We start from the raw sequence: 25,731 nt of genomic DNA, 5'->3' as shown, positions 1-25,731 counted from the left end.
AAACAAAGCTGAGTGCCAAAAAATTGATGCTTTTGAACTGTGGTGTTGGAGAAGACTGTTCAGAGTCCCTTGGACTGCAAGGAGATCAAAGCAGTCAGTCCTAAAGAAAATCAGTCCTGAATATTCATTTGAAGGGCTGATGCTGAAGCTGAAGCTCCAATACTTTGCCCACCTGATGTGAAGAACTGACTCAATGGAACAGACCCTGATGCTGGGAAAGACTGAAGGCGGGAGGAGAATGGGATAACAGAGGATGAGATGGTTGGATGGCATCACCAATTCGATGGACATGAGTTTGAGCAAGTTCCCAGAGTTGGTGATAGACAGGGAAGCCTGGCATGCTGCAGTCCATGGGGTTACAAAGAGTCAGACACAACTGAGTGACTGAACTGAACACATGGAAACAACTTCAGTGTCCACTGATGGATGAGTATAAAGAAGACACACCAGACTACTACTCAGCCATGAAAAAGAAAGTAATATTGCCATGTACCACAACATGGATGGAGCTTTAAGAGTATTATGCTAAATGAACTCAGTCTGACATAGAAAGATAAATACAACATGATTCCATTTACATGTGGACTCTGAAACAGAAACAAATAAAACCCAGACTCTTAGATACAGAAAATAGTCTGGTGGTTGCCAGAGGTGAGAAACAGTGAAAATGGGTGGGAGGTGAGGGGTAGAATAGGTGAAGGGAATCAAGAGGTACAAACATTCCGTTGCATAATAATAAGTCACGGGGATGAAAAGTACAGCATAGAGAATACAGTCACTAAAATAGCATTAACTTTGTATGCTGACAAGTGGTAACTAGACTTATTGTGGTGACCATTTTGTAACGTTTCAAATGTTAAATCATGTTGCACACATGAAACTAATAATGTATATCACATATACCACACTTCAATAAAAAATAAAAATAGGGATAGTAATATCTTCATAGGTTCATTGTAAGGACAAAATGAGTTATTATACACAGACTGCTCAGAACAGTACCTGATAGAGTAAATGCTCAAAATATGGTAGCTATAATTGTTGTAATTATTATTTTTATAAAAATTTTTGACAACAGGAAACTTATAAAAGTAAATTTATATGGTAAAACCACATTATGGTTGGGTCACCTTTCTAACCAGGTTTTCTTAATCTTGTCATTGGTAAGCTACTGAATTTAAAAAGAAGGTACATTGCTCCTCCTTCGGCCATGCATTCCATTTGGCCATAACTACTCTGTCATGTATCAGTGGCTCTTTTTCTTAACGAATACAAGTAAGACAATATTGTGATTATGTTTCTTAAGAATAAAACATATGGGTTAATATAAAATGTAGGTTAAATCATCATAATACATCGAAATTTCATCTTCAGTAGATAAGGAAATTTCTGTCAAGGGGTACTTTCTAAGTTGATACAACTCTTTAAAGAGAGAAATTTTGTCCAATTTATTTTGAATATCTTTGAATCCTTTTAGTACAGACCACTAAACAAACATTCATTAAGCAAAGTTATTACATTTGCTTTAAATTTTTTCCAGGTCAAAATTATTTTCTTTTTATTTTTAACTGGAGGATAACTGCCTTACAATATTGTGTTGGCTTACATTGTGTCTGCCATACGTCAACATGAATCAATCACAGATATACAGGTGTGCCCTCCCTCCTGAACCTCCCACCTTCCACCCCATCCCACCGCTCTAGGTTGTCACATAGCACTAGTCTGAGTTCTCCACGCCAAAATTCTTGCCAAGCTGTCTACGGTACATAATTCTGAAGCTTCTATTCTTCAATTGGTTTTATGCTATAAAAAGTCCCAAACTGGTTTTGAAGGAAAACTTGGGCTATGCCTTATCTTCTTTTTCAGTCCAATTCTGTTCAGAAGGACAATGTTTAACACAGTTTGCATACACTAATTTGCATGACTATTTCATGTATATTTCACTCAACTTAAGCTGTGATAATAGGTACAATGCTGGCTTTTCTTTCCACTCCCCAGTTTCACCGACAAAGCCCAGGTCAAAAGATACTTCGTCCACGAAGACTTTCTCTACTTTCCCAGTTGCTAACTTCTCAGTAATACCATAGCAGATGCTCCTCTGTCCATTAGAACGCCTCGCAAACATACCATTAGGTTTTTGTTTACCCCCCTGTCTCTAAAACTAAAACCATTAGCTCTTCTAGGGCAGCAACAGGTTTTATCCATCCATCTTCGTATTCTCCGCACCTGGTGCCTAGTAGGCATTCAGTCAATATAGAATTGTGGAACAAATGGAGAAATCGCGATCTCCAAGTTTAGCAAAAGCATGTCAATTTTTAAAACATACTTGGCTTTTTACCTACGACCCTAGAAAACGCATGCAGAGTTAGGTTGAAGCAAAACAAGGAACAGTAGGGCCAGGAGGTTGGCTGATGAAGAAATCTCCACTTGCGGGCTTTTTCAATTATGTGCTGAGAAGTGCCAGCATATGGCTTTCAGTGCAATCCTGCTCAGAGACAGAGGTAAAGTTTTTGTAATCTCTTCCAACCCTACAACCCCAGAATTCCTTCATTCAGTGAGATATCGCTTTGGGGAGCCCAAGTACCCTAGGTGAGACTCACCTTCCCGTTCGTGGGCGGCTCCTGGATGTAAATGTTGCTCATTGCGGTCAGTGCTCAGAACTCCGCTCCTAAACGGGGATGAGAGCAAACCGCCGGTAACTAGAGCTGCCCACCTATCGGTACACGCTTCCTTAAATTGGGAAGTCGCGGAAAGCTCCAGCCTGTCAATATCCCGCAAGACAGTAGCACCACACCAAACACTAGCTCTTCCCAAGCCTAGGTCCTCACGGACGCCGCCATGTTCCTCCTGGACCCGAGCACCGCTAATCCTGAAAAGGGGGGGTTCCAATGGCGTCCAGGGAATTGAGAAGAGACTATTAAACTCCTATAGATTGAGTTAACTTGTATTCCAATTTTTAAAACAATAGTTCGTAAGTCTTGGTGTTGTTTACTTCACTACACGCGTGTGCAGGTCTCATTCACCCCCTCGAAGCTGGCAGTAATGGTTCGCGCCGTGTGTGGCGTACAATACGATTCCCCCGGAAACTGCATCAGCAGCCACTTGGTTCCGCAATCTCCAGGGCCTTTTAGGGCCTTCTCCTACTGTCACCCGGGTGGCGCGGCGCGGGTGGGAGAAACACGGCCCCCTCGCTGGGTGTTGTCTTCGCGGCCAGCGGGAAGCGAGAGAACCCTCGGAAGCCTAGGGGTTCTGCGACCCCTCTTACCGACGCCATGGCAATTCCAGGTAAAGACCAACCGCAGGGGTTTGGGCGAGGGAGGGAGTAGGTAGGGTAGGTTAGTGTGCGCTGGGTAAGGGGTAGCGCCCAAGGGTGGAGGGTTAAAATGATCAGGTTCGTTTGGTTTACAAGAAAAATTTTACAGTCCAAAAATAAACTCTAAAGGAAAGAAAAGAAGAAAGAAACGATCTCCCCCGCAGCAGCCCGGCTCCCACTGCCAAAAACGGACTTACAGGGAAAGTATATATAGGGCGGCGTGGGGGAGGGGTGTTTGAGACAGACTCCTGTCTGTAGGCCTAGGAGGCAGTTGGCCCAGAAAAACTGACCTCAACTTTAGTATGGTTTGAAAATAAAATTTGAGGTGGCAACACTTGGCGGACCCAAGTAGCCGAAGGCGTTGTTTGCACTGGAAGTGTCAGGGCTGAAATGAGCCTCTGCGGTCCACTTCTCTCTCTTCCTCTTACATGTAGTAGCTGTGTGGTCCTGAACCCTTCTTTTTGCCCTTCTGGGCCTGTTTCTGCAACTGTTAAAAAAAAAAAAAAAAAGGAGATGTGTTGATTTATACCTGTGGTTCCTTCCAGTTCTCCTTGCAGGAGCTATTTTGAGAAATATACACCACCACCACCCCTCCACCCACTCAAACATGCAACTTGGAGATTCACTGTACTTAGAAAAGACGCTGAGAAGTGCAGTGGTTCAGAAGCCCTAACTTTGTTTTAACCTGCCCTCCCCAGTATTATGTGACCACGTTTGTTCTGTGGCAGCCTTTGCTGAACTGTACTTTGCACATAGCTGTTATGCATGGGAAGGTTGTGCTGTTCTACCCAACTACAGTTTTGGGAGGATCACACAGGGCACTGTTGTCAGTTCAGTTGTGTCTGACTCTTTGCGACCCTATAGACTACAGCATGCAAGCTTCCTGTCCATCACCAACTCGGAACTTGCTCAAACTCATGTCCATCGAGTTGGTGATGCCATCCAACCATCTCATCCTCTGTCATCCCCTTCTGCCTTCAATCCTTCCCAGCATCAGGGTCTTTTCCAATGAGTCAGTTCTTCGCATCGAGTGCCCAGAGTATTGGAGCTTCAGCATCAGCTTCATTCTTTCCAGTGAATATTCAGGATTGATTTCTTTTAGGATTGACTGGTTTGATCTCCTTGCAGTCCAAGGGACACTTCTGCAACATCACAGTTCAAAAGCCTCAATTCTTCGGGGCTCAGCTTTCTTTATAGCCCAACTCTCACATCCATACACGACTGCTGGACAAACCATAGCTTTGACTAGACGAACCTTTGTTGGCAAAGTAATGTCTTTACTTTTTAATACGCTGTCTAGGTTGGTCATAGCTTTTCTTCCAAGGAGCAGGCGTCTTTTAACTTCATGGCTGCAGTCACCATCTGCAGTGATTTTGGAGCCCAAGAAAAGAAAGTCTGTCACTGTTTCCATTGTTTCCCCATCAATTTGCCAGGAAGTGATGGGACTGGATGCCATGATCTTTTTTTCAATGTTGAGTTTTAAGCCAGCTTTTCACTCTCCTCTTTCACTATCATTAAGAGGCTGTTTAGTTCTTTGCTTTCTGCCATAAGGGTGGTGTCATCTGCATATCTGAGATTATTGATATTTCTCCTGGCTGTCTTGATTCCAGCTTGCACTTCATCCAGCCCAGCATTTTGCATAATGTACTCTGCACAGAAGTTAAATAAGCAGGGTGACAATATACAGCCTTGATGTACTCTTTTCCCAATTTTGAACCATTCTGTTCCATGTCTGGTTCTAAGTGTTGCTTCTTGACCTGTGTACCAGTTTCTTAGGAGGCAAGTAAGGTGGTGTCATATTCCCATCTCTTAAAGAATTTTCTACAGTTTGTTGTGATCCACACAAAGTCTTTAGCGTAGTGGATAAAGCAGAAGTAGATATTTTTCTGGAACTTTCTTGCTTTTCCTATGATCCAATGGATTTTGGCAATTTGATCTCTGGTTCCTCTGCCTTTTCTAAATCCAACTTGACCATCTGGAATTTCTCAGTTCATGCACGTTGAACCCTGGCTTGGAGAATTTTGAGCATTACTTTGCTAGTGCGTGAGACCAGTGCAATTGTGTGGTAGTTTGAACATTCTTTGGCATTGCCTTTTTTTGCAGATTGGAATGAAAACTGACCTTTTCCAGGCCTGTGACTGCTGCCGAATTTTCCAAATTTGCTGGCATATTGAGTGCAACACTTTAACAACATAATTTTTTAGGATTTGAAATAGCTCAACTGGAATTCTGACACCTCCACTAGCTTTGTTTGTAGTGATGCTTCATAAGGCCCTCTTGACTTTGCATTCCAGGATGTCTGGCTCTAAGTGAGTGATCACACCATCATGGTTATCTGGGTCATTGAGATCTTGTAGGAGATGAAAGATACACTTATTCATAGACCTGACAATTTTTATTAAGGGCATATTGCATGCTAGGCTCTGTGCTAGGCCCCGGGAATACAGTTGCCCTTGGCACAGGACTTACAATTTAGCAGTGAAAAGAAAGTACTAGAAAGTCAGACAGTGGTATGACGGAACATACACAGCCTTGAGGAGCACATAGAAAGGGTATCTAATAGGAAACTGGAGAGTTCAGAAGGACTTTCCAGAGGATGTGGCATTTAGGATGAGACCTGAAGAATTGTGGGAGGGGGAGTTGTAGCCGGAGGGACTAGATATGTAAAGAAGAGGAAATGTGTGAGAAGACGAAATGAAAGATGTACCCTTTGGATGGAACTCAGAGTACAAACAGAGAGAAGTGAGAAATTAACTGGAGACAGAACAGTAGCTAATATTTACTCAGCATTTGCTGCATGTCAGATGTGTCAGACGCTGTCTCAAACATTGTATTTTTCTCTTAACATTGGCACCCACACTGTGAGATAGGTATTATAATTTCCATTCTGCAGTTCAGAATGCTGAGGGACAGGGAAGTCAAGTGAGTAGTTGAGACAGCTAGGAAGTGATGGGTCAGTGCAGTTCCTCTGGACCCTGTGTGCTTATCCATTTTGCCATGTTTTAGTATAATTACAATGCAATTTCCCATTCATAGAGGATGTTTTAAGCCATGAGAAGGAGTTTGGATATTTCCTTCAGGACCACAGAAAGAGATTTAAGGATTTTTAAATGTACTCACATTTTGGAAGCGCATCATGGCTGCACAGGAGATTGGAGGAGACCTAGTTTGGAGGCAGAGTCACCAGTTCAGAGTAACTCTGGTAAGTTATGATGATGCCTCACCAGATGGTCTCAGTGAAAAAGAGGAGAAGTAGATAGATTAGAGATATATTTCTGGTGGTGAAATCACTGATTGATTCATGGTAGGTGAGTAAGATTGGAAATGAGATACACCTGAGTGTCACCAATAGGCAGTTGGGTGGGGCTATTTCAGGCAACACCTGAGAAGGAGCAGTTTTTAGCGAGATGATGCGTTCAGTTGGGTCTTGTGTTGAGGTGTAGTCATGAAATGGGAATATCTAATAGACACTAAGAGAGAAAATCTGTAGCTTAGGAAAGAAAACAGAATCAAAGAACAATTTGGTGTCATCCACACACTTATAATAGGCCAGGGGAATGGAAGTCTTTGCCCAGGTGGAATGTATAGAGTGCAAAGGGAAGGTCTGTGGGTGGAGCTTGGAGAATATCAACGTGTAAGGGGCCAGCGGAGAAAGTCCAGTCTTCACAGTAGATTGCTTCAGCATCTTGATAAGCTGAGTCAGCCCTGGTGGCCTTGGCCACACACAGCTGCATCCTGAGTTGACCTGCTGCCCCTGTTGGTTTCATTATTTGAGCAAGTGTTTTGAGCACCACTGTGGTATAGGCACAGTGGGGGACACAGTGTCACAGCCTGTGTCCTCATGAAACTTAGGTCAAGTAATGAAATGTAATGCACTGCTTAAGAAAGAGGACAAAAGTGATTTTTTTTAAAAAAATCCTTATTGAAGTTCCCTTAAACTTAGACCAGAGTTATAGATATGTTAACCTTCTTTCAATTCAGAATAATGCTTCAAAGTGTAATCACCTTAAATTGTGCCATTAAGTTAGATGGTAAGACATAGATAAACTGTTTAAGCCCAGGAAAAAATTGAAATAATAAGCATGACAGCACTGTAAAAGCACAAGGCAAGTGCCATTAGAAAATACAGAAAATGTGAAGGTAATTTCTTGGATGATTGATCCAGATAGTGTATTACATGAAAATAGGGCTCCAACGATTCTGATCATCAAAAAGGACAAGAATGCTCTTTTATTTTTAGGTATAATGCTCATACAGTTGTTGTTGTTCAGTCGCTTAGTTGTGTCTGACTCTTTGCGACCCCATGGACTGCAGCACACCAGACTTCCCTGTCCTTCACTGTCTCCTGGAGTTTGCTCAGATTTGTGTCCGCTGAGTCAGTGATGCTATCAAACCATCTCATCCTCTGCTGCCCTCTTCTACAGCATGGTGTCTTTTGGGTGGTCCTGCTAGTGATTATTACAGAGTATGGCTATAAAGTATCAAGGTCAGTTTCCTCAAATGATAATCAGCCTCACCTATTTTATGGTCATCTCCTTCAGCTGCTTTTCCGTAGCAGTGTATGTAACCATTTTGTAGGTAACACAATGAAATGTATACTCTGTTACTTAGTGAACTTATGGACTGGGAGTTGTTATTAAGGAAAGGACATTTTAACACACTGAAACTCAGTGAAGTTGTGGTTTAGTCGCTAAATCGTGTCCGCCTCTTGTGACCCCAGGTTCCTCTGTCTGTGGGATTTCTCAGGCTAGAATACTGGAGTGGCCTGCCATTTCTTCCTCCAGGGAATTGAACCCGCGTCTCCTGCACTACAGGCAGCTTCTTTACCACTGAGCCACCAGGGAAGCCACTCAGTGAAGTTTGCTTTCTTTTGAAACTGCTTTTATCATTCACATTCTTACATTCATGTTAATAATTAACCATTCCCAGTGAAGAGTTACCTGGCAGAATTGGCAATGTATGTTATTGATGTAGCTGGCAGGAAAACTTTTCTACAACTTGAAGTTCATATGTACATAAAAATTTTGAATATTTCCATCACCTCAGGAAGTTTCCTTGTGTCTCTGTCATTTCCCCCTACCCAGCAATCATTGTTTTGTTTTCTTTTGTCCTTTAATTCCTTTTCTTCTAGAGCCTATCATGTTTCAGATAGGCTAACGACAGTAGTTTCATAGCTGGCAATTGGGAGCTGTAGAAATTACTGATTCCCAACTGTTGAAGTATTTTAAGTTTATAACCTCAAAGCAACAAAAATTTGTTGAGAAGCTCCTAGCCACTCTACACCATGCTAGGCACTAAGTTGTATATAAAATGTAGCATGGCCCAAATCTGGAGAATCTGGCATTTTTTGCTCCTGTAAGTTCCCTGGGAGGGGAAGGACTCCTACCACTCAACCTGAGCAGAATTCTAGATTCAGAGGAAGCCTGTTAACATGTAATAATGCAAGATGTAAAGACCTCTACAATTTGCTCCTAAAATCTTCAGTTAATGAAATTTTCTTGAAAATCTGCAATATAGCTTCTCTGAAGAATTTGCAAGTGCAGTCGTTGCCTTTTGTCTACGAATACTTGCATGACAGCAACCCTTCTTAGTGTTGGGTTTGGTTTGTTTGAGGGAGGTTTCTTGGTTCTGTTTTTGAGAAAGCAACTCATTCACGTTTTAAATTTTAGAGATATAAACGGTCTGTAGTGACATATCTCTCACCCTTTCCCTCCTGGAGCCAGGACTGCTTTCTCAGGTAACCAATGTATATCCTTGCAGAGATATTTTTTACATGTCTGTATCTATTAATGTAATGTATATAGAATGTATATTATGTATAACTGTGCGTGGATTTTCCTTCCTTTTATACAAATGGCAATGTACCGTAAGCCCTATTCTATAGTTTACTTTTTTCTTTCAGAGATCATTGCATATCTTTAAGTAAACAACATCCTTATTCTTTTATACCATAATTGATGACTAGGTTACTAACACTCTTTTACTGTTACAAGTATGCTGCAGTGAATAACTTTGTACATAAACCTATATGCATTTGTGCAGGTAAATTGAGGATTAATTCCCAAATGTGGATGTGCTGTATCAAAGGAGTATGTACTTGAGTGGTTCTGATAGGTTTTGTCTGCTTACTTTCCATAGAGATGGTACTGATTTATACTTCTACCAGGGATACACATATGTATATTCCCCGCCACACTGTCTTCAGCCTTTGTAATTTCTGCTGTTCAGATAAGTGAAAATGGAATCCCAGGATAGATTTTAATGTACATTTCATTTATCATGAATAAGGCTGAGCATCTGTCCATGTGTTTCAGAGTTGTTTTTATTTCCTTTTCAGTGAACATTCTGTTCAGTTCCTTTGCCCATTTTTTCCCTGGTGGCTATTGGTCTTAATGATCTGGTGGGTTAGAGTAGGGATAACTGCCCTTTGTTGGTACTAGGAATTGCAAATATTTTTTCTCATTTTTTTAATGTGCATTTTGAGTTTGCTTTTGGTAGTCTTCACCATTCAGATTTTGTTATGTAGCCAGATTTCTGAGTTTTTATTTGATGGCTTTTGGATTATAGGTTATGATCATTTAATGGCTTTTGGATTGTAGATCATGATTATTTAATGGCTTTTGGATTGTTGAAACATTTTGAGGGAGGCAGGGATTATTATTCTCAAAATTTGAAGAGGAGTGGAACAGAGAACAGCATGGGAACCTAAGTGGGGAAATGGAAAACTTGTCAGAGTCAGGGCCTCTCTTACAATCCTGCTGTTCAGTTTGATGCCGATCTTGAGTACTGGTGTATCAACAGAGTTCTTGTTCCAGACAGCACAAACAGACTGGTTAATTTAGGCAGAAAAGGGAAGCTATCTTCCAGGTAGAAGGTTCAAGAAAGATAGGTTCCAGGAAGATAGGTTCAAGGTTCCAGGTAGAAGCATTTAGTTGGCCAGATAGTCACGGAAATTACAGACAAAGGAAGCTTGAAATCTTAATTTAACCAAAGGCTGATGAGGAAATAGCTGATGTGAAATTATTTAGAGTTCTTATTATACTTCCCTTTCATGTAAAAATTACAACCTTATTAAAGAAGATGAACTACTCTGAAAAAGTTTCGTATTTTATTCATTCTAAAAGTATGAGATACTTGAATGATGAGTTTTATCAACATCTTTCATCAAAGATGAGTTATTTCTAATATGTGCTGAGATGAGATGATTTCCAATCTGTCCATTACAGCGTCTTGAGTTTGCTGTAAGACAGATAACGGGGCCTTTAGCACAGTTTTATTCAGTGTTATTCAGTGTCTATGGTTTCTATGGGAACAAACTTCACATTGACCTGGATTCTCTGAGCCTTTTTTTCAACATGTAGTTATTTCATAACAAAGAGCCTGATTTTATTATTAACCCAATTTCATTTCACAATTCTGCTACAGTGCAGCATATGTGTTTTTACTCTCTGCAATAAAACCCACAGGTTTAAGGGGAGAAAAATGAGGTTGGGCCACCACACTGAAAAACTTCATCACTGTTACATAAAAAATCATAGGAACCTATCTGCACACGTTAATTGGCTAAAAGATACATAAATACTGAAATAAGTAGGGCATTATACCTTTTAAAAGTCCTGAAGTTTGCTGTGGAAGTGGAATTCAGAAAAATTGCAGCCTGTGAGTTGTTCTAAAGTAACGGTAGGAAGGTGACAATACAAAACCAGATAGGTATGGGTGCTGCTCTCAGACACATGGGGTGAACTGGAAATGTTTTGAGATGTGCCCATGTGTGTTTTGAAGCTCCACTCAACTGGATGCAGTTTTTTGTATTCACCTAGTCTATTTCACGGACACACTGCACTCCAATTGTTCCCTCTTAGATGCATTGAAACAAGTTTATGTCTCTAAAATCAAGTGTTGTAGTAGAACTGACTGTATTTTTACTAGAACAACTCAGTAATATATATTTTAGCTGGAAATTAATATTTGAGTTTATGATACTAAAGAAATGGTTTGAAAATGATCTTTCTTTTAAAATTAGGTATATTATATTACACTATGTACCTTATTAAATTGGGATATCTCCATCTGAAGGATTTGGGAGTGAAACACCCTTCATTAAGGAAATAGAATAATACTGTACTGGCCCTTTGATTGACTGATGGAAGCTCTTGCTGCTGCTGCTGCTGCTGCTGCTAAGTCACTTCAGTCATGTCCGACTCCTAGTGACCCCACAGACTGCAGCCTACCAGGCTCTTCTGTCCATGGGATTTTCCAGGCAAGAGTACTGGAGTGGGGTGCCATTGCCTTCTCTGGATGGGAGCCCTTACTGGAGGTTAAAATCAGTTTGAAGTATATATACACACAGTGAAATATTATTCAGTCATAAAAAAGGATGCTATTCTGGTTTGTGCTACAGTATGAATGAACCATGAAAACTTAATGCTAGATGCAATAAGCCAAGCATGAAAGGATAAATATGATTCCACTTATATAAGACACCTAAAATAGGCAAATGCATAGAGACAAAGTAGAACAGAGATTACCAAGGGCTAAAAAGGGAAGGCGATGGACGTATGGTTTATTGGCTACAGTTACTGTTTGAGATGATAAGAATGACGTTTTGGAAGTCATATCGTGGTGATGGTTGCATAACATTGTGAATGTACTTAACACCACTGAATTGTACACTTTGAAATGGTTAAGATGATACTTTTTATATGTATTTTATCACAATAAAAAATGTTATTTCATCTGTTATTTGTATCTTCAACATTACTTGTGGATACCACTAATTGTACAGAGATACTGTAAATACTTATAAACATTGGTAAGACTGAGTATGTGACTAGATTCCTTTCTCTTGTCAAAATTTGAGTGCCGATTTGAGATGTTCCTTCTAATACCTAGCAATTATGTATCTTTCTAAAATTTCACCAATTCCTTTAAGAAAGTTAGAATTTATTTTTCTTTTAAGGGTAAGCAGAAAAGCATTTGTTAACCTGAATATTTACATATCTATCTAATCAATTACTTTGTATTTGAGGGATGGGCCAAAGTACCCTGGAATTTCTTCTGCAATGTTAGAGAATCCTTGAAATGTTGAAACTCTTGACTGTTGTACTGCATTTCTGTTGTGTTAGAGAAAAATATCTTCTGTTAAGTATTTGTCAAGGAAATAATTTGAGCAAATTAGCTTTTCTAGTGATTTCTAATAATTATAATAATTGAGCGGTACTCTTAAGCTAGGTCAGGGGGGATTCGGTTTTTTTTTTAAGAAATAAATTCTATCACAAGTGGTTTTCTCAGCTTTTCCATGTGATGAAATGTTTGTTTTTACTTATCTATATGTCTTCTAAAATGTTATCTAATTGTATTTCAGGTTGCAACAAGGACAGTGTCCGAGCAGGCTGTAAAAAATGTGGCTACCGTAAGTACATTAAAGAATAGCATTTTGTGCAGTGAATCATTGCCTCTTTGGACAATGTGATTTAGCATCCTGATTTCAGGGCCTTGGGCATAGTCCTTTAGCTCTGTTATTTGTCTTGGGTTTGCAGAAAATTCAGAAATCCCTCTGTCAGGACTAAATACTCACTTCTATTCCCTGCCATGGACCCAGTGACAGGTAGCTATGTATCTGGTGACTAGCAAAGATGTCATGAAGTACAAGTGCAGTAGATTTAGGAGCTTGGAGAAAGTCTATTCCAGAAAAAACTATATAGACACTTAACCTTTTATTCCTTATCCCTGCAAATACTAGGTGAAGAGGTGAGCAGTGAAAACTGTTTTTGAAAGATTTTCCTGTTGATTGAATTAACTCTGTATAAAGGTGAATTTGGTCTGGTGAAACCTTGATTTAAACAGCTCCATTATGATTAATGAAATGGAGTGGAAAAGTAAACTTCAGCATGTGCAATTATGCAATCTAAATTTGTACTTATGTACTATAAACAAATATCATTTCTCTATATAAATGTGACAATTCCTAAAGCCTTGATAACAGCTCTAACAGTGGCATTACACTGTTTTCTAAGTTGTTTGGAGAAAATGCAAATGAACCTGGATTGTTGTTGATACTCTAGTTCATAGCAGAGTTATTTTGTAGCGGAATAAAGATTTTCTTGTATGGGAAAAAATTTTACTTTTTAAATCATGTAATAAGAGAATACTTGAGGTATGAATCTCCAAGAGAAGGGCTAAGAATAATAGCATAATGGGAGAACCAAGTCACATGCCTCCAAGAAACAACTGAAACCTGGCTCAGTTGAAGCTTGCCAGCAAAGCTAGTGGAGGTGATGGAATCCAGTTGAGCTATTTCAAATCCTGAAAGATGATGCTGTGAAAGTGCTGCACTCAATATGCCAGCAAATTTGGAAAACTCAGCAGTGGCCACAGGACTGGAAAAGGTCCGTTTTCATTCCAATCTCAAAGAAAGGCAATGCCAAAGAATGCTCAAACTACCACACAATTGCACTCATCTCACATGCTAGTAAAGTAACGCTCAAAATTCTCCAAGCCAGGCTTCAGCAGTACATGAACCGTGAACTTCCAGATGTTCAAGCTGGATTTAGAAAAGGCAGAGGAACCAGAGATCAAATTGCCAACATCTGCTGGATCATGGAAAAAGCAAGAGAGTTCCAGAGAAACATCTTTTTCTGCTTTATTGACTACACCAAAGCCTTTGACTGTGTGGATCACAGTAAACTGTGGAAAATTCTTCAAGAGATGGGAATACCAGACCACCTGACCTGCCTCTTGAGAAACCTATATGTAGGTCAGGAAGCAACAGTTAGAACTGGATATGGAACAACAGACTGGTTCCAAATAGGAAAAGGAGTACGTCAAGGCTGTATATTGTCACCCTGCTTATTTAACTTATATGCAGAGTACATCATAAGAAATGCTGGGCTGGAAGAAGCACAAGCTGGAATCAAGATTGCCAGGAGAAATATCAGTAACCTCAGATATGCAGATGACACCACCCTTATGGCAGAAAGTGAAGAGGAGCTAAAAAGCCTCTTGATGAAGGTGAAAGAGGAGAGTGAAAAAGTTGGCTTAAAGCTCAACATTCAGAAAACGAAGATCATGGCATCTGGTCCCATCACTTCATGGCAAATAGATGGGGAAACAGTGGAAACAGTGGCTGACTTTATTTTTGGGGGCTCCAAAATCACTGCAGATGGTGACTGCAGCTATGAAATTAAAAGACACTTACTCCTTGGAAGGAAAGTTATGATCAACCTAGACAGCATATTAAAAAGCAGAGACATTGCTTTGCCAACAAAGGTCTGTTTAGTCAAGGCTGTGGTTTTTCCAGTGGTCATGTATGGATGTGAGAGTTGGACTGTGAAGAAAGCTGAGTGCTGAAGAATTGATGCTTTTGAATTGTGGTGTTGGAGAAGATTCTTGAGAGTCCCTTGGACTACAAGGAGATCCAACCAGTTCATTCTAAAGGAGATTGGTCCTGGGTGTTCTTTGAAAGGAATGATGCTAAGGCTGAAACTCCAGTACTTTGGCCACCTCATGCAAAGAGTTGACTCATTGGAAAAGTCTCTGATGCTGGGAGGGATGGGGGGCAGGGGTAGAAGGGGATGACAGAGGATGAGATGGCTGGATGGCATCACTGACTCGATGGACGTGAGTCTGAGTGAACTCCAGGAGTTGGTGATGGACAGGGAGGCCTGGAGTGTTGCAATTCATGGGCTCACAAAGAGTCAGACACTACTGAGCAACTGAACTGAACTGAACTGAACTAGCAAAAGTGGGCATGTAAGTATACATATCCTTCGTATGAATTAAAACTCCTGAAGAATGTGTTCGCATGCAAGAAATGAGCACAATGAAGTCTTTTCTGTTTTTTAAATTTGCTTATATTTATTTATACTTTATGTCTTTCAATCCTTGTTAATTTCATTTCTTTATTTAAGATTTAAGTTTAGGAGTGCATACATAGGGAGTAAGCCCACAGTGAAAACCAGAGAAGAAATACCTAAGTGAGGCTAGTGGTTATGAGGAGAGGTTAGAGGGGTCAGCTAGTGGTTTGTGGGGGAAGGGCACACAGAGGATTAGTCAAGGTTCTGGTAACAGTCTGTTCCCTAACGTGAAAGATACAGCTATTTAGTTTATTAATTCTCTTTCAACTGTAAGTATTCATTTTAAATACTCTTGTCTTCTCTATGTGTGATGCACTTAATAATAAAGCTTGTTTGGATTTTTACATTAAAAAAGACTTAAGGAAGTTCTATATATATATAAATGCTATATTCACTTCAAAATCTAGAATGGATTTCCTAGTCTGTCTACTCATATCAGTTCGTCTACTTGGACCTCTTTTAACTTAAGACTTGTAGGAAAGCTTAAAGTAAAGAGCTAGTCTGAGCCAGGTTCCAATAGTTTTAGTGGATGGGGGTGTTGTACAGCTGCAGAGGGCTGAACCGGAGCATGTGTTAGTTGCTCAGTTGTATCCAGCTCTTTGCGATCTCATGGAAAGTAGCCGCCAGGCTCCTCTGTCCATGGGATTCTCCAGGCAAGAATACAGGAGTGGGGTAGCCATTATCTTCTCCAGGGAATCTTCCCGACCTAGGAATCGAACCTGAGTCTCCCACATTGCAAGCAGATTCTTTATCATCTGAGCCATCAGGGAAGCCCAAAGGGGAACCGAGGAGACTGCTACTTGGAAGCAGTGATAAGAAGTGGGGAGCATGCTAATAACACTGAGGTAAGCTGTAGAGAGGCATCTTCAGGGAAGAGCCAGCTATCCCTTTAAAAAGTGGTAGAGGGAGCATTCTGAGCACAATTTGTCCACAAGGGGTTGCGTGTTTCAGCAGCTGTCGTAAAATGATTGGGAGATACAGAGGTGATGATTAGTTAAGTCAGAGGAACAGAAAGAGCAATGTATGGGTGAGACTTCAGGAAAGTTACAGGAATACAGAGGCCTATACTTTTGGGTAGGAATAAAAATAATAGGGATGTGAAGTTTGGGGGGTTTAACAATTCAGAAGTTTATAATGTAGCTCTTATGTTCTCAAAACTCAGGACCTAAGATAGAGACAGAGCTTGGTTAAATTCATTGCATTTATTGCTAAAACAACCCTGTGAGGTAGGTAGATTTCATAGTCCCAAGAGGTGGCTAGGTGGTAAAGAATCTGCCTGCAATGAAGGAAATACAAGTTATATGCCCAGGTCAGGAAGATCACCTGGAGAAGAAAATGGCAACCCACTCCAGTATTCTTGCCTGGAAAATCCCATGAACAGAGGAGCCGGGCAGGTTACAGTCCATGGGGTCACAAAGAGTCAGAGATGACTTAGCAATTGAGCACACACACATTTTTAGGAATCTTCAAAACCATTGCTCTGGCACCTAGGTATAGCTTTTACACAGCTGGCAATAACTAGCTGTGTGACTTTGGGCAAGTTACTTAACCACCCTGTGATTCAGTTTCCCTTCTGTAAAATGAGATTATAGTACTTATTTCCATAGACTTGTTATAAAGATTAAATTAGCTAATACAAGTTCTAGATCTATGCTTTGCCATAGTTATTCTTCAAAAATCAAGAGGATTACTCTGTTTTTAAGTAGGAAAACTGGAAATTGAAATCTGGTTATTGGTAAGACTTTATACTATGCCATGGTATTTTTTTCCCCATTCAAAAAAATTGTGGTAAAATACATATAACATAATTTGCCATTTTAACTCCTTTTAAGTATACAATTCAGTGGCGTTAATTACATTACCAGTATTGTACAACCATTACTCTCTGTTACAAAGCTTTTTCATCACACCAAATAGAAATTCTATAAACATTAAGCACTAACTCCCTACTCCTCCCTTCTGCCAGATTCTGGTAACCTCTAATCTACTTTCTATTTCTATGAATTTGGTCATTCTATATATTTCATGTAAGTGGAATCATATATTTGTCCTTTTGTGTCTGGTTTATTTCACTTAGCCTAATGTTTTCAAAGTTCGTTCATGTTGTAGCACATATCATAACTTCATTCCTCCTTATGACTAAATGATATTTCATTGTCTAAATATACCACATTTTCTTAATTCATTTATCTGTTGATAGACACTTGGGTTATTTTTACCTTTTGCCTATTGTGAGTAATGAGCAATGAATATTAATGTGTACACATCTGTTTGAGTCCCTGTTTTCAATTCTTTGGGATATATAACTAGGAGTGGAACACTGGGTCATATATGTTGAGCTTCTTGAGGAGCTGCCGAACTCTTTTCTACAGCAGCTCCATCATTTTATATACCACCAGAAATATATCAATATAAGAGTTCCAGTTTCTCCACATTCTTGCCAATATTTATTTTCCTTTTTCCTGTTTTTTTTTTGAATTGTAGCTATCTCAGTAGATGTGATGTGATAGCTCATGATTTTCATTTGTGTTTCTCGAATGACTTATTATGTTGTGTATTTTTTCATGGTCTTATTGGCCATTTGTATATCTTCTTTGGAGAAATGTCTATTCAGTTTCCCTGCCCATTTTTTATTTGAGTTGTCTTTTTGTTCTTGAGTTGTGGGAATTGTATATATACTAAATGCTGATGCTGCGAAGTTGCTTCAGTCATGTCCGACTCTGTGCGACCCCATAGACGGCAGCCCACCAGGCTCCCCCATCCCTGGGATTCTCCGGGCAAGAACACTGGAGTGGGTTGCCATTTCCTTCTCCAATACTAAATGCTAAACCCTATCAAATATATAATTTGCAAATCTTCTCTTCCATTCTGTAGGTTGTCTTTTCACTTTCATAATTTCTTTGCACAAATGTTTTAAATTTTGATGAAATCCAACTTACCAGTTTTATCTTTTGTTATTTTGCTGTTAGTGTTTTACATGTAAGGATCCATTGCCAAATCCAAGTTAAAGAAGAATTACCCCATGCTTTCTTCTAAGACTTTTATGCTTTTAGCTCTTGTATTGTAATGGTCTTCGATCCATTTTGAGTCAGTTTTTGCATACGATGTGAGGTGAGGAATTCAACTTCATTATTTTGCATGTGGAAATCCTGTTCTCCTAGCACTGTTGAAGAGACTATTCTTTCCCCACTGAATAGACCTAACAGTTTTGTCAAAAAGCAATTGGCTATATATGTGTGGGTTTATTTCTGGACTATTTCATTGGTTTATGTGACTATCGTTATGACTATATATCACTCTGTTTTGATTTCTATAGCTTTGTGGTAAGTTTTCAAATCAGGAAATATGAGTCTTCCACCTCTATTCTTCTTCAGAATTTTTTGGCTATTCAGGGCCTCTTGTATTTTTGTATAAATGTAAGGGTCTGTTTTTCCATTACTGAATAAGCCCCATTACTTTTTGCAATCAGCTGGAAGAAGCACAAGCTGGAATCAAGATTGCCAGGAGAAATATCAAGAACCTCAGATATGCAGATGACACCACCCTTATGGCAGAAAGTGAAGAAGAACTAAAAAGCCTCTTGATGAAAGTGAAAGAGGAGAGTGAAAAAGTTGGCTAAAAGCTCAACATTCAGAAAACTAAGATCATGGCATCTGGTCCCATCACTTCATGGCAAATAGATGGGAAAACAATGGAAACAGTGGCTGACTTCATTTTGGGGGCTCCAAAATCACTGCAGATGGTGATTGCAGCCATGAAATTAAAAGACGCTTACTCTTTGAAAGGAAAGTTATGACCCACCTAGACAGCATATTAAAAAGCAGAGACATTACTTTGTCAGCAAAGGTCTGTCTAGTCAAGGCTATGGTTCTTCCAGTGGTCATGTATGGATGTGAAAGTTGGACTATAAAGAAAGCTGAGTGCCGAAGAAATGAAGCTTTTAAACTGTGGTGTTGGAGAAGACTCTTGAGAGTCCTTTGGACTGCAAGGAGATCCAGTCAGTCCATCCTAAAGGAGATCAGTCCTAGGTGTTCATTGGAAGGACTGATGTTGAAGCTGACACTCCAGTACTTTGGCCACCTGATGCGAAGAGCTGACTCACTGGAAAAGACCCTGATGCTGGGAAAGATTGAGGGCAGGAGAAGAAGGGGATGATAGAGGATGAGATGGCTCGATGGCATGACCAACTCAATGGACATGAGTTTGGGTGAACTCTGGGAGTTGGTGATGGACAGGGAGGCCTGGCGTGCTGCGGTTCATGGGATCACAAAGAGTCGGACACGACTGAGCAACTGAACTGAGATGTTATAACTTTGAAATATCTCTACATATCTGTGGTCAAAATTTAAGTTTCTGATCATCTAAGAATTTTTCTGCTCATTGTCTCCTGAGAGTCTATTTCGAAAAGAACTCACAAGAACTATATTTTGGAGTAATTTCCTAAGTTTGTTCACTTATGTTCCCCAACTGAAAAAAAAAAAGGAAATTGTTTTTGTAGCTTCATAAGCAGTGTGTCTTATTATCAGTTTAGGGTCAGTTTCATTAAAGTAAGGCTAAAAAGGATGTGAGACGAAGACTGCTGCCAGTGTGATTATTATTTAAGTAGTTTATTTATATTAAATAATAATGACAGTGTAAGGTGTTTGGATGCCAAGCTAGTTTAAGTAAAAGAAAAATTGTATCATCAGAAATTCTGATCAAAATGGCAAGCTAAACCAACATAGAAAGTCCTCTGTTTGGCTCCAAACACAGAGAGATGCTGGAGAAAAATATAGTAACAACAAAAATTAAAATAACCTAGCTCAAAAGCATAAAAGGAAAATTGCCACATGTTAGAAAGTAAAAGGAGCTCAAAGCCAGAGTAGGGAATGATAGCTGAAAACAATGAGGTTCACAGGCCTCCTGGGTAGACTTTTATAGAATACGGAATGAAGCTTTAGACCCCTGCAGGATCACAGCTTGGCTAGAGTGAAGGCTCTTGGTTAAAGCCAGACTGCTCAAAAAAGCGGTGAAGCAGGAATTACAGAAATTCCATTTACTCTCTAGGGGAAGTGATGAGAAAGTTTACTGTGTTTAACTTCCTATAAAACAATAATTAGAGGAAAAGGAATAATTCAGAATTGACAGCCCAAGCTTACACCACCTATAGGTATGAGGAGTAAATTTACACTGCCTCCAATGAGGCAGAAACTAGCTTTCCAAGCTAAGAAATTAATGTGAAAAGTTAGTCTGTTATCCAGTTAAAAAAGTAAGTCCAGCTACATGCCATTATTTGTGAAACTACTTAGAAAACTGAAAACTACATAGGAAATTTCAAAATAAAGGGATGGAGGAAAAAGAGCAGATAGATATTAGGTTGAATATTGTTGATATTCAACAGTTTTACTCATGAAAATGGTAATTTCATATGATTCAACTAATAACCAAAAGAGCAACTAGTAGAGCAATTATAATATTAGACTTTTGAGGCAAGAGCAGTTCTAATCAAACAAGAAGATAAAATAATGATTTTGACTATACCTATTAATATAATGTCAAAACATGTATACAAGGAAAAATGGACAAATATATAGTGATAAAGGTACTTAAAAATTACACTATCAGAAATTATTACACAAAAAAGTAAGATGGAGTTTTGAACAACAAAATAAACATAAAAGCCTCTCTTCAACAAATAGTGATGTATTCTTTTAAAATACATTCCAAGTTTTTCCCCAAATTTACTGCAAGATAGGCCATAAAAGAAATCTTAGTAAATACTGAAACACTGATAGCATACAGACAAACACTAAAACACTGATTTACCATACAGATACTCACTGATAACAGTGTAACACACATAGGAATCAGCAATAGCATAATCTGAAAGCTCCGTATGTTTGGAACCGAAAAGAACATTTGAATGATTCATTTGGAAGGAAATCACAACCAAGAAAATTTGTTTTCAGCAGTATGGCAGGCTGGACCCTACTATAAACAACTAAGAATATAGTATAAAATATGCAATACATATTAGATATATTAGTATGCTAGGAGAAAATACAGAATTCATGAATACTTAGAGACTAGCAACCAAAGGAAAGCAGAAAGTCTAGGAGGTGTTGAGGGGATTTGTTGAACCCAGGGTTCTTGAACTTCTATTTTTGTGTATTGACTGAGTTCAGGGAATAAGGCAAGGCCCAGGAACTGGCCCAAGATTGGTACTTTCCTAGGAGATGCTCTCATATGAGTCTAAGACTTCCAGAAGATTTTATCCTTGAGTAAGAACTAGGAATAAATCCTAGAACAGGGTTGTAGTGAATTGATAGTGGGTTATGAAATAAATTATGTGGTTTCTATCAACATTCATATTTTTTGAGTATCAAATGTCATAATGCTTCATGTAATTTTTGTTTTAATTTTTGTGAGTTAGTGTGTATTTGCATATGAACATATATATTAATACACTTGATTGCATTGTTATTTTTTATCATTAGTCCTAGTCAAAGTTACTGCCTTAGAGAGGCATATGTGCACATTTAACTACACATTTCATCATTATTATAATAGCAAAATGCTAGAAGCAACCTAAGATCCTATCAGTAGTAGAAAGGGTAAACATATTTTTATACAATGGAACATTATTCATCAGATAAAATGAGATAATTACATCTACTTATGTTAGCATTAGAGAAGGAAATGGCAACCCACTCCAGTGTTCTTGCCCAGAGAATCCCAGGGATGGGGGAGCCTGGTGGGCTGCCGTCTATGGGGTCACACAGAGTCGGACACGACTGAAGCAACTTAGCAGCGGCAGCATGTTAGCATAGTGGAGAAGGCAATGGCACCCCACTCTAGTACTCTTGCCTGGAAAATCATGGGACGGGGGAGCCTAGTGGGCTGCTGTCTATGGGTCGCACAGAGTCAGACACGACTGAAGCGACTGAATCACAAAACATAATATTGAATGGCAGAAACAGTTACAGAATGATAGCTAAGTATAATTGAGTTTATGTTAAAAAATAATAATATGATGTTCTGAAAATATCGACACCAACTTCAGTATAACCAACTTCTGAAGACAAAGAAAATGGATTGGGTTTGGGGCAGGGGTCCAAGGCATGGTGCAAGCTCTCCAACTTTCTGTGTGTGTGCACGTGTGCAAGCCTTTCACTTAAAAAAATTATAAGTGAATAAAGCAAAATGTTAACATGCAGGTGATAGGTACTTAGATATTGTGATATTGTTTCATCTCCAGGTGTTTATAATGTTTGATTTTTTAATTGCATCATGCAATAAGTAGATAACTGTTGTAGTTTTCTTACAGGGAGAATCTTTAAGGACTGAATATTATTGTTACAATTAAAATCATAAGTATTCTTTCGAACAACATGTTCAATTATTTTATTATGACACCTTTAGTTAGGTGAAAGCTGTGTAATGAAAAATGTAATAGTAAGATGAGAAGCAAAAAGATAGGGGAAAGGAATTAAATATAAAATCTAAAGTTGAGAATATTTATGTTAATTCAGTATTCTAAAATCCATAAGATGTAACCAAAAAAAAGTATTTATTGAATAAGAAGCCCTGTTAAAAAAAGTTCTTTTTTCATTCAGGTAAAGTAGATGACCACTCACTGAATAAAAGTGAAAACTAAATATTATATTATTAAAGTGTAATTGTTGCTTAGTGGACAAACAAAGCAAAAAATATGTAATGTATCTGTAGTTTTGTCATTCATATTTCTTTGTTTTAATTAGCTGGTCACCTGACTTTCGAATGCCGCAATTTTCTCCGAGTAGATCCCAAAAGGGATATAGTTTTGGATGTCAGCAGCACAAGCAGTGAAGAGAGTGATGAAGAGAATGAGGAACTGAATAAACTGCAGGCATTACAAGAAAAAAGTAAGCAATACTTTTTTTTCCCTCCAGCGTTAAAGGTTGTTTCTAAATGTCTTGCTGTATTATGTCATCTTTACCTGTTCTATTTGTCATTAAGATAGTTTGCATCTTACGTAAGAAGTATTGCATGGGTAAGGAAATAGGCTTGAATGTTGTAAGTTACTTGCCCAAAATCAAAGTTGGTCAGTGATAGAACCAGCAGGCAAGTATGTTTCTGGTTCTGCAACCCAGATTTTATTGTTTTGTTTTGTTTTTCCATCTCACTGGAATGTATCACATGGTACAAAGGGTCTAAAGGATTGGATCATCAAATCACACTCATTAAAATCAGAGATCTTAGCAGTATCAAGGTTTAGCTGACCCTTGAACAACATGGCTTTGAATTGTATGGGTTGACTTTCATACAGATTTTTTCAGCATTACATACCAGAATAATAAGCTGCAGTTGGTGGAATTCACAGATTCAGAACCATGCATATGGAGAAACCATGTATGTGGAAAGCCAACTCTAAATTATCCTTGGATTTTGGACTGCAAAGTTACAGAAAATTTATTTCCTCACAAAATTTATTTCCTAACCCCTGTGCCACTCAAGGGTCCACGGTAACTTCATGTATGTGGATGACCATGTGGCATAGCAAAGCAGCAAGAGTTCTGGGACTACAGTACAGCCGCCTAGGTTCCCACTCTGGCCACGGTTAATGTAAAAGGATCCAACATTACTTACACAAAAGAAAGTCATTTTGGTCATGAAACACCTTAATTTTATGCCCAGATAGTTACATTTCTGAGGGATTATGGATTTATGCCCCATGAATCCCTAGATTCCAGGATTACCTACCGTAAACAGTCCTAAACCAACCAAGTACATTCAGCTATACGCAGTCTATAAATAAGGATTCTTCTGCCAACAGCTTGATCATAGACTTCGAACTTGCAGAACTGTGAGGAAATAAATTTCTGTAATTTGGCCATACACCACCTCCTCCCCACTCACCCAAAAAAGGATTTTCTGGCTAGCAACTACTAGTAATTTCTTTCCAGGAAATCTATCATTAGCATGTTTATAAAGAAATTTGACGAAGTTACCTTTTTTCTTTCCTGAGGCATCCTCCTTTCCCCTGCAGAAGAGAACAAACTTCAGACCAACTGTTTAACCATTTGTTTTCCATCTTGTGTATAAAATGACCTGTCTTTGCAGTGGGGTTTTTAAGGATAAAATATGATGCCATATGTGAAAATATTTTGTAAACTACAAAATGCCATGTTGGTAGTTGTTACACAGAAGCAAAGTGCAGCTCATTTGAATATGGGTTTAGGCATGGAGTGAGACAGATACAAAAAGGTTAAACTTGTTTTTGATCATAAGAGAACGATAAACACCTTAAAATTTTTTAACCTTTCCATATAATGTCCAGGGAAGGTAAGTGGAAAAAGTCAAATGGCAGGGTACTGGGACAAGCCGAGAAGGCAGAAGAAGGGTAGCACCCCAAAGAAGGCAGGCGAGAGTGACAGGAAATATGAGTCTATACAACTTCAGCGATAGCTGCTTGAATATATATATATTTTTTCTTTTGCTCCCTACTGAAACAACACTAAAATAATAATAGAAGAATTTTTTAAAGACCCAAATTCACAAGGACAAAGAAAACAAGAGTCAGAAAATTTGGGTTAGTGATAATGGACTCACACTTTAAGAGAGCTCAACCCTTTAACAGTGTGGAAGGCTGAGAAATAACCTGAGTATACACTCTCAAACCCCCTACAATCTTGATAATGAGCATCCTTGGTGACCTCTGAAAGTGAGAATGTAAGGCTGGAAACAGGGATTGCTTAAAGGCCTGCAGTGGTTAACACTCCATTCCCTCTCCCTAGTCCGTGAAGCCCTGTCATCTCAGCAGACCGCCACAGGTCTATTTTCTAGATGGGTCAGATCAACAGTCTTTAAACTGGGACACACCAAACCCAAATGAAGATAGTTAAGTTAAAGGTTAGATACAGAATGGTAAGAGCCTTCTAGCCATCTTCACCTATTGGTTCCCAGTCATATATCACTCAGGCAGAAGATCTGAAGATACATCCCTGGGAAATCTGACCAGCCAAAGAAGAAAGAAATCAGGATATTGACATTAGGGATCCTACAAAGACAAGATCTCACCAGAAGGCCAGTGAAGTCTGGTCTTCCAAGTTTTGCTTGCTAAAAGCTTCCGGTCAGCTTTTTAGACAGTGAGGAGTGCTAAATTTCTGCAGAAGGATTCTCACATGAAATATAGATTCCAAAGCACAAACAAAAAATCAACTTGAGAAATACAATCTGTAGAGGGAAAAAACTTAGCAGAAATAATAAATATTTAGTTTCATACAAAGATAAGATATAGTACGCATGAATATGAATAAAACCAACAAAGGGGCTTTTGAAAATTAAAAATTAAGATGGAAAACTTGATAGAATTGGAAGGTAAAGTTGGAAAAAAACAAAGAAGAGCAAAGTGAGAGAAAAAAGATAGAACAATTGAAGGGTCATTCTTGAAAATACTTCATTCAAATGAATCCCAGAAAGAGAAGAAATAATTTCCAGATGAAAAGGTTTAACAAGTACCAGGCACAGTGTTAAAAATATCCCACACAAAGGTACACTATAATGAAACTTAATGTATGCTAGAAACCGAAAGATATAATCCAG

The 25,731-nt window shown here is 38.9% G+C and overlaps 2 protein-coding genes across 5 annotated transcripts in view; one reads left to right on the top strand and one right to left on the bottom strand.

Annotated features, from left to right (window-relative positions):
• The window catches only part of CWC27 (CWC27 spliceosome associated cyclophilin), a 253,943-nt gene extending 250,938 nt beyond the window's left edge, over nucleotides 1–3,005 (bottom strand). For both annotated transcript variants that reach the window (XM_040262597.1, XM_040262596.1), the window contains exon 1: nucleotides 2,601–3,005. In XM_040262597.1, coding sequence (XP_040118531.1) covers nucleotides 2,601–2,642 — 42 coding nt within the window. In that variant the 5' untranslated portion in view covers nucleotides 2,643–3,005. The remainder of the gene's footprint in view (nucleotides 1–2,600) is intronic.
• An 88-nt stretch (nucleotides 3,006–3,093) lies between these two features.
• Nucleotides 3,094–25,731, top strand: part of SREK1IP1 (SREK1 interacting protein 1) — a 39,687-nt gene continuing 17,049 nt past the window's right edge. For 2 of the 3 annotated variants that reach the window (XM_040262599.1, XM_040262600.1), the window contains exons 1-3: nucleotides 3,094–3,285; nucleotides 12,678–12,725; nucleotides 22,908–23,051. In XM_040262599.1, the coding sequence (XP_040118533.1) occupies nucleotides 3,273–3,285; nucleotides 12,678–12,725; nucleotides 22,908–23,051 (205 nt within the window). In that variant the 5' untranslated portion in view covers nucleotides 3,094–3,272. The remainder of the gene's footprint in view (nucleotides 3,286–12,677; nucleotides 12,726–22,907; nucleotides 23,052–25,731) is intronic. The other variant, XM_040262598.1, reaches the window with a different exon arrangement.

The sequence above is a fragment of the Oryx dammah genome, unplaced genomic scaffold (genome assembly GCF_014754425.2).
Source record: "Oryx dammah isolate SB20612 unplaced genomic scaffold, SCBI_Odam_1.1 HiC_scaffold_20, whole genome shotgun sequence".
NCBI lineage: Eukaryota > Metazoa > Chordata > Mammalia > Artiodactyla > Bovidae > Oryx > Oryx dammah.
Note: the sequence above shows the minus strand (reverse complement) of the source record. Positions and strands in the feature narration are given on the sequence as shown.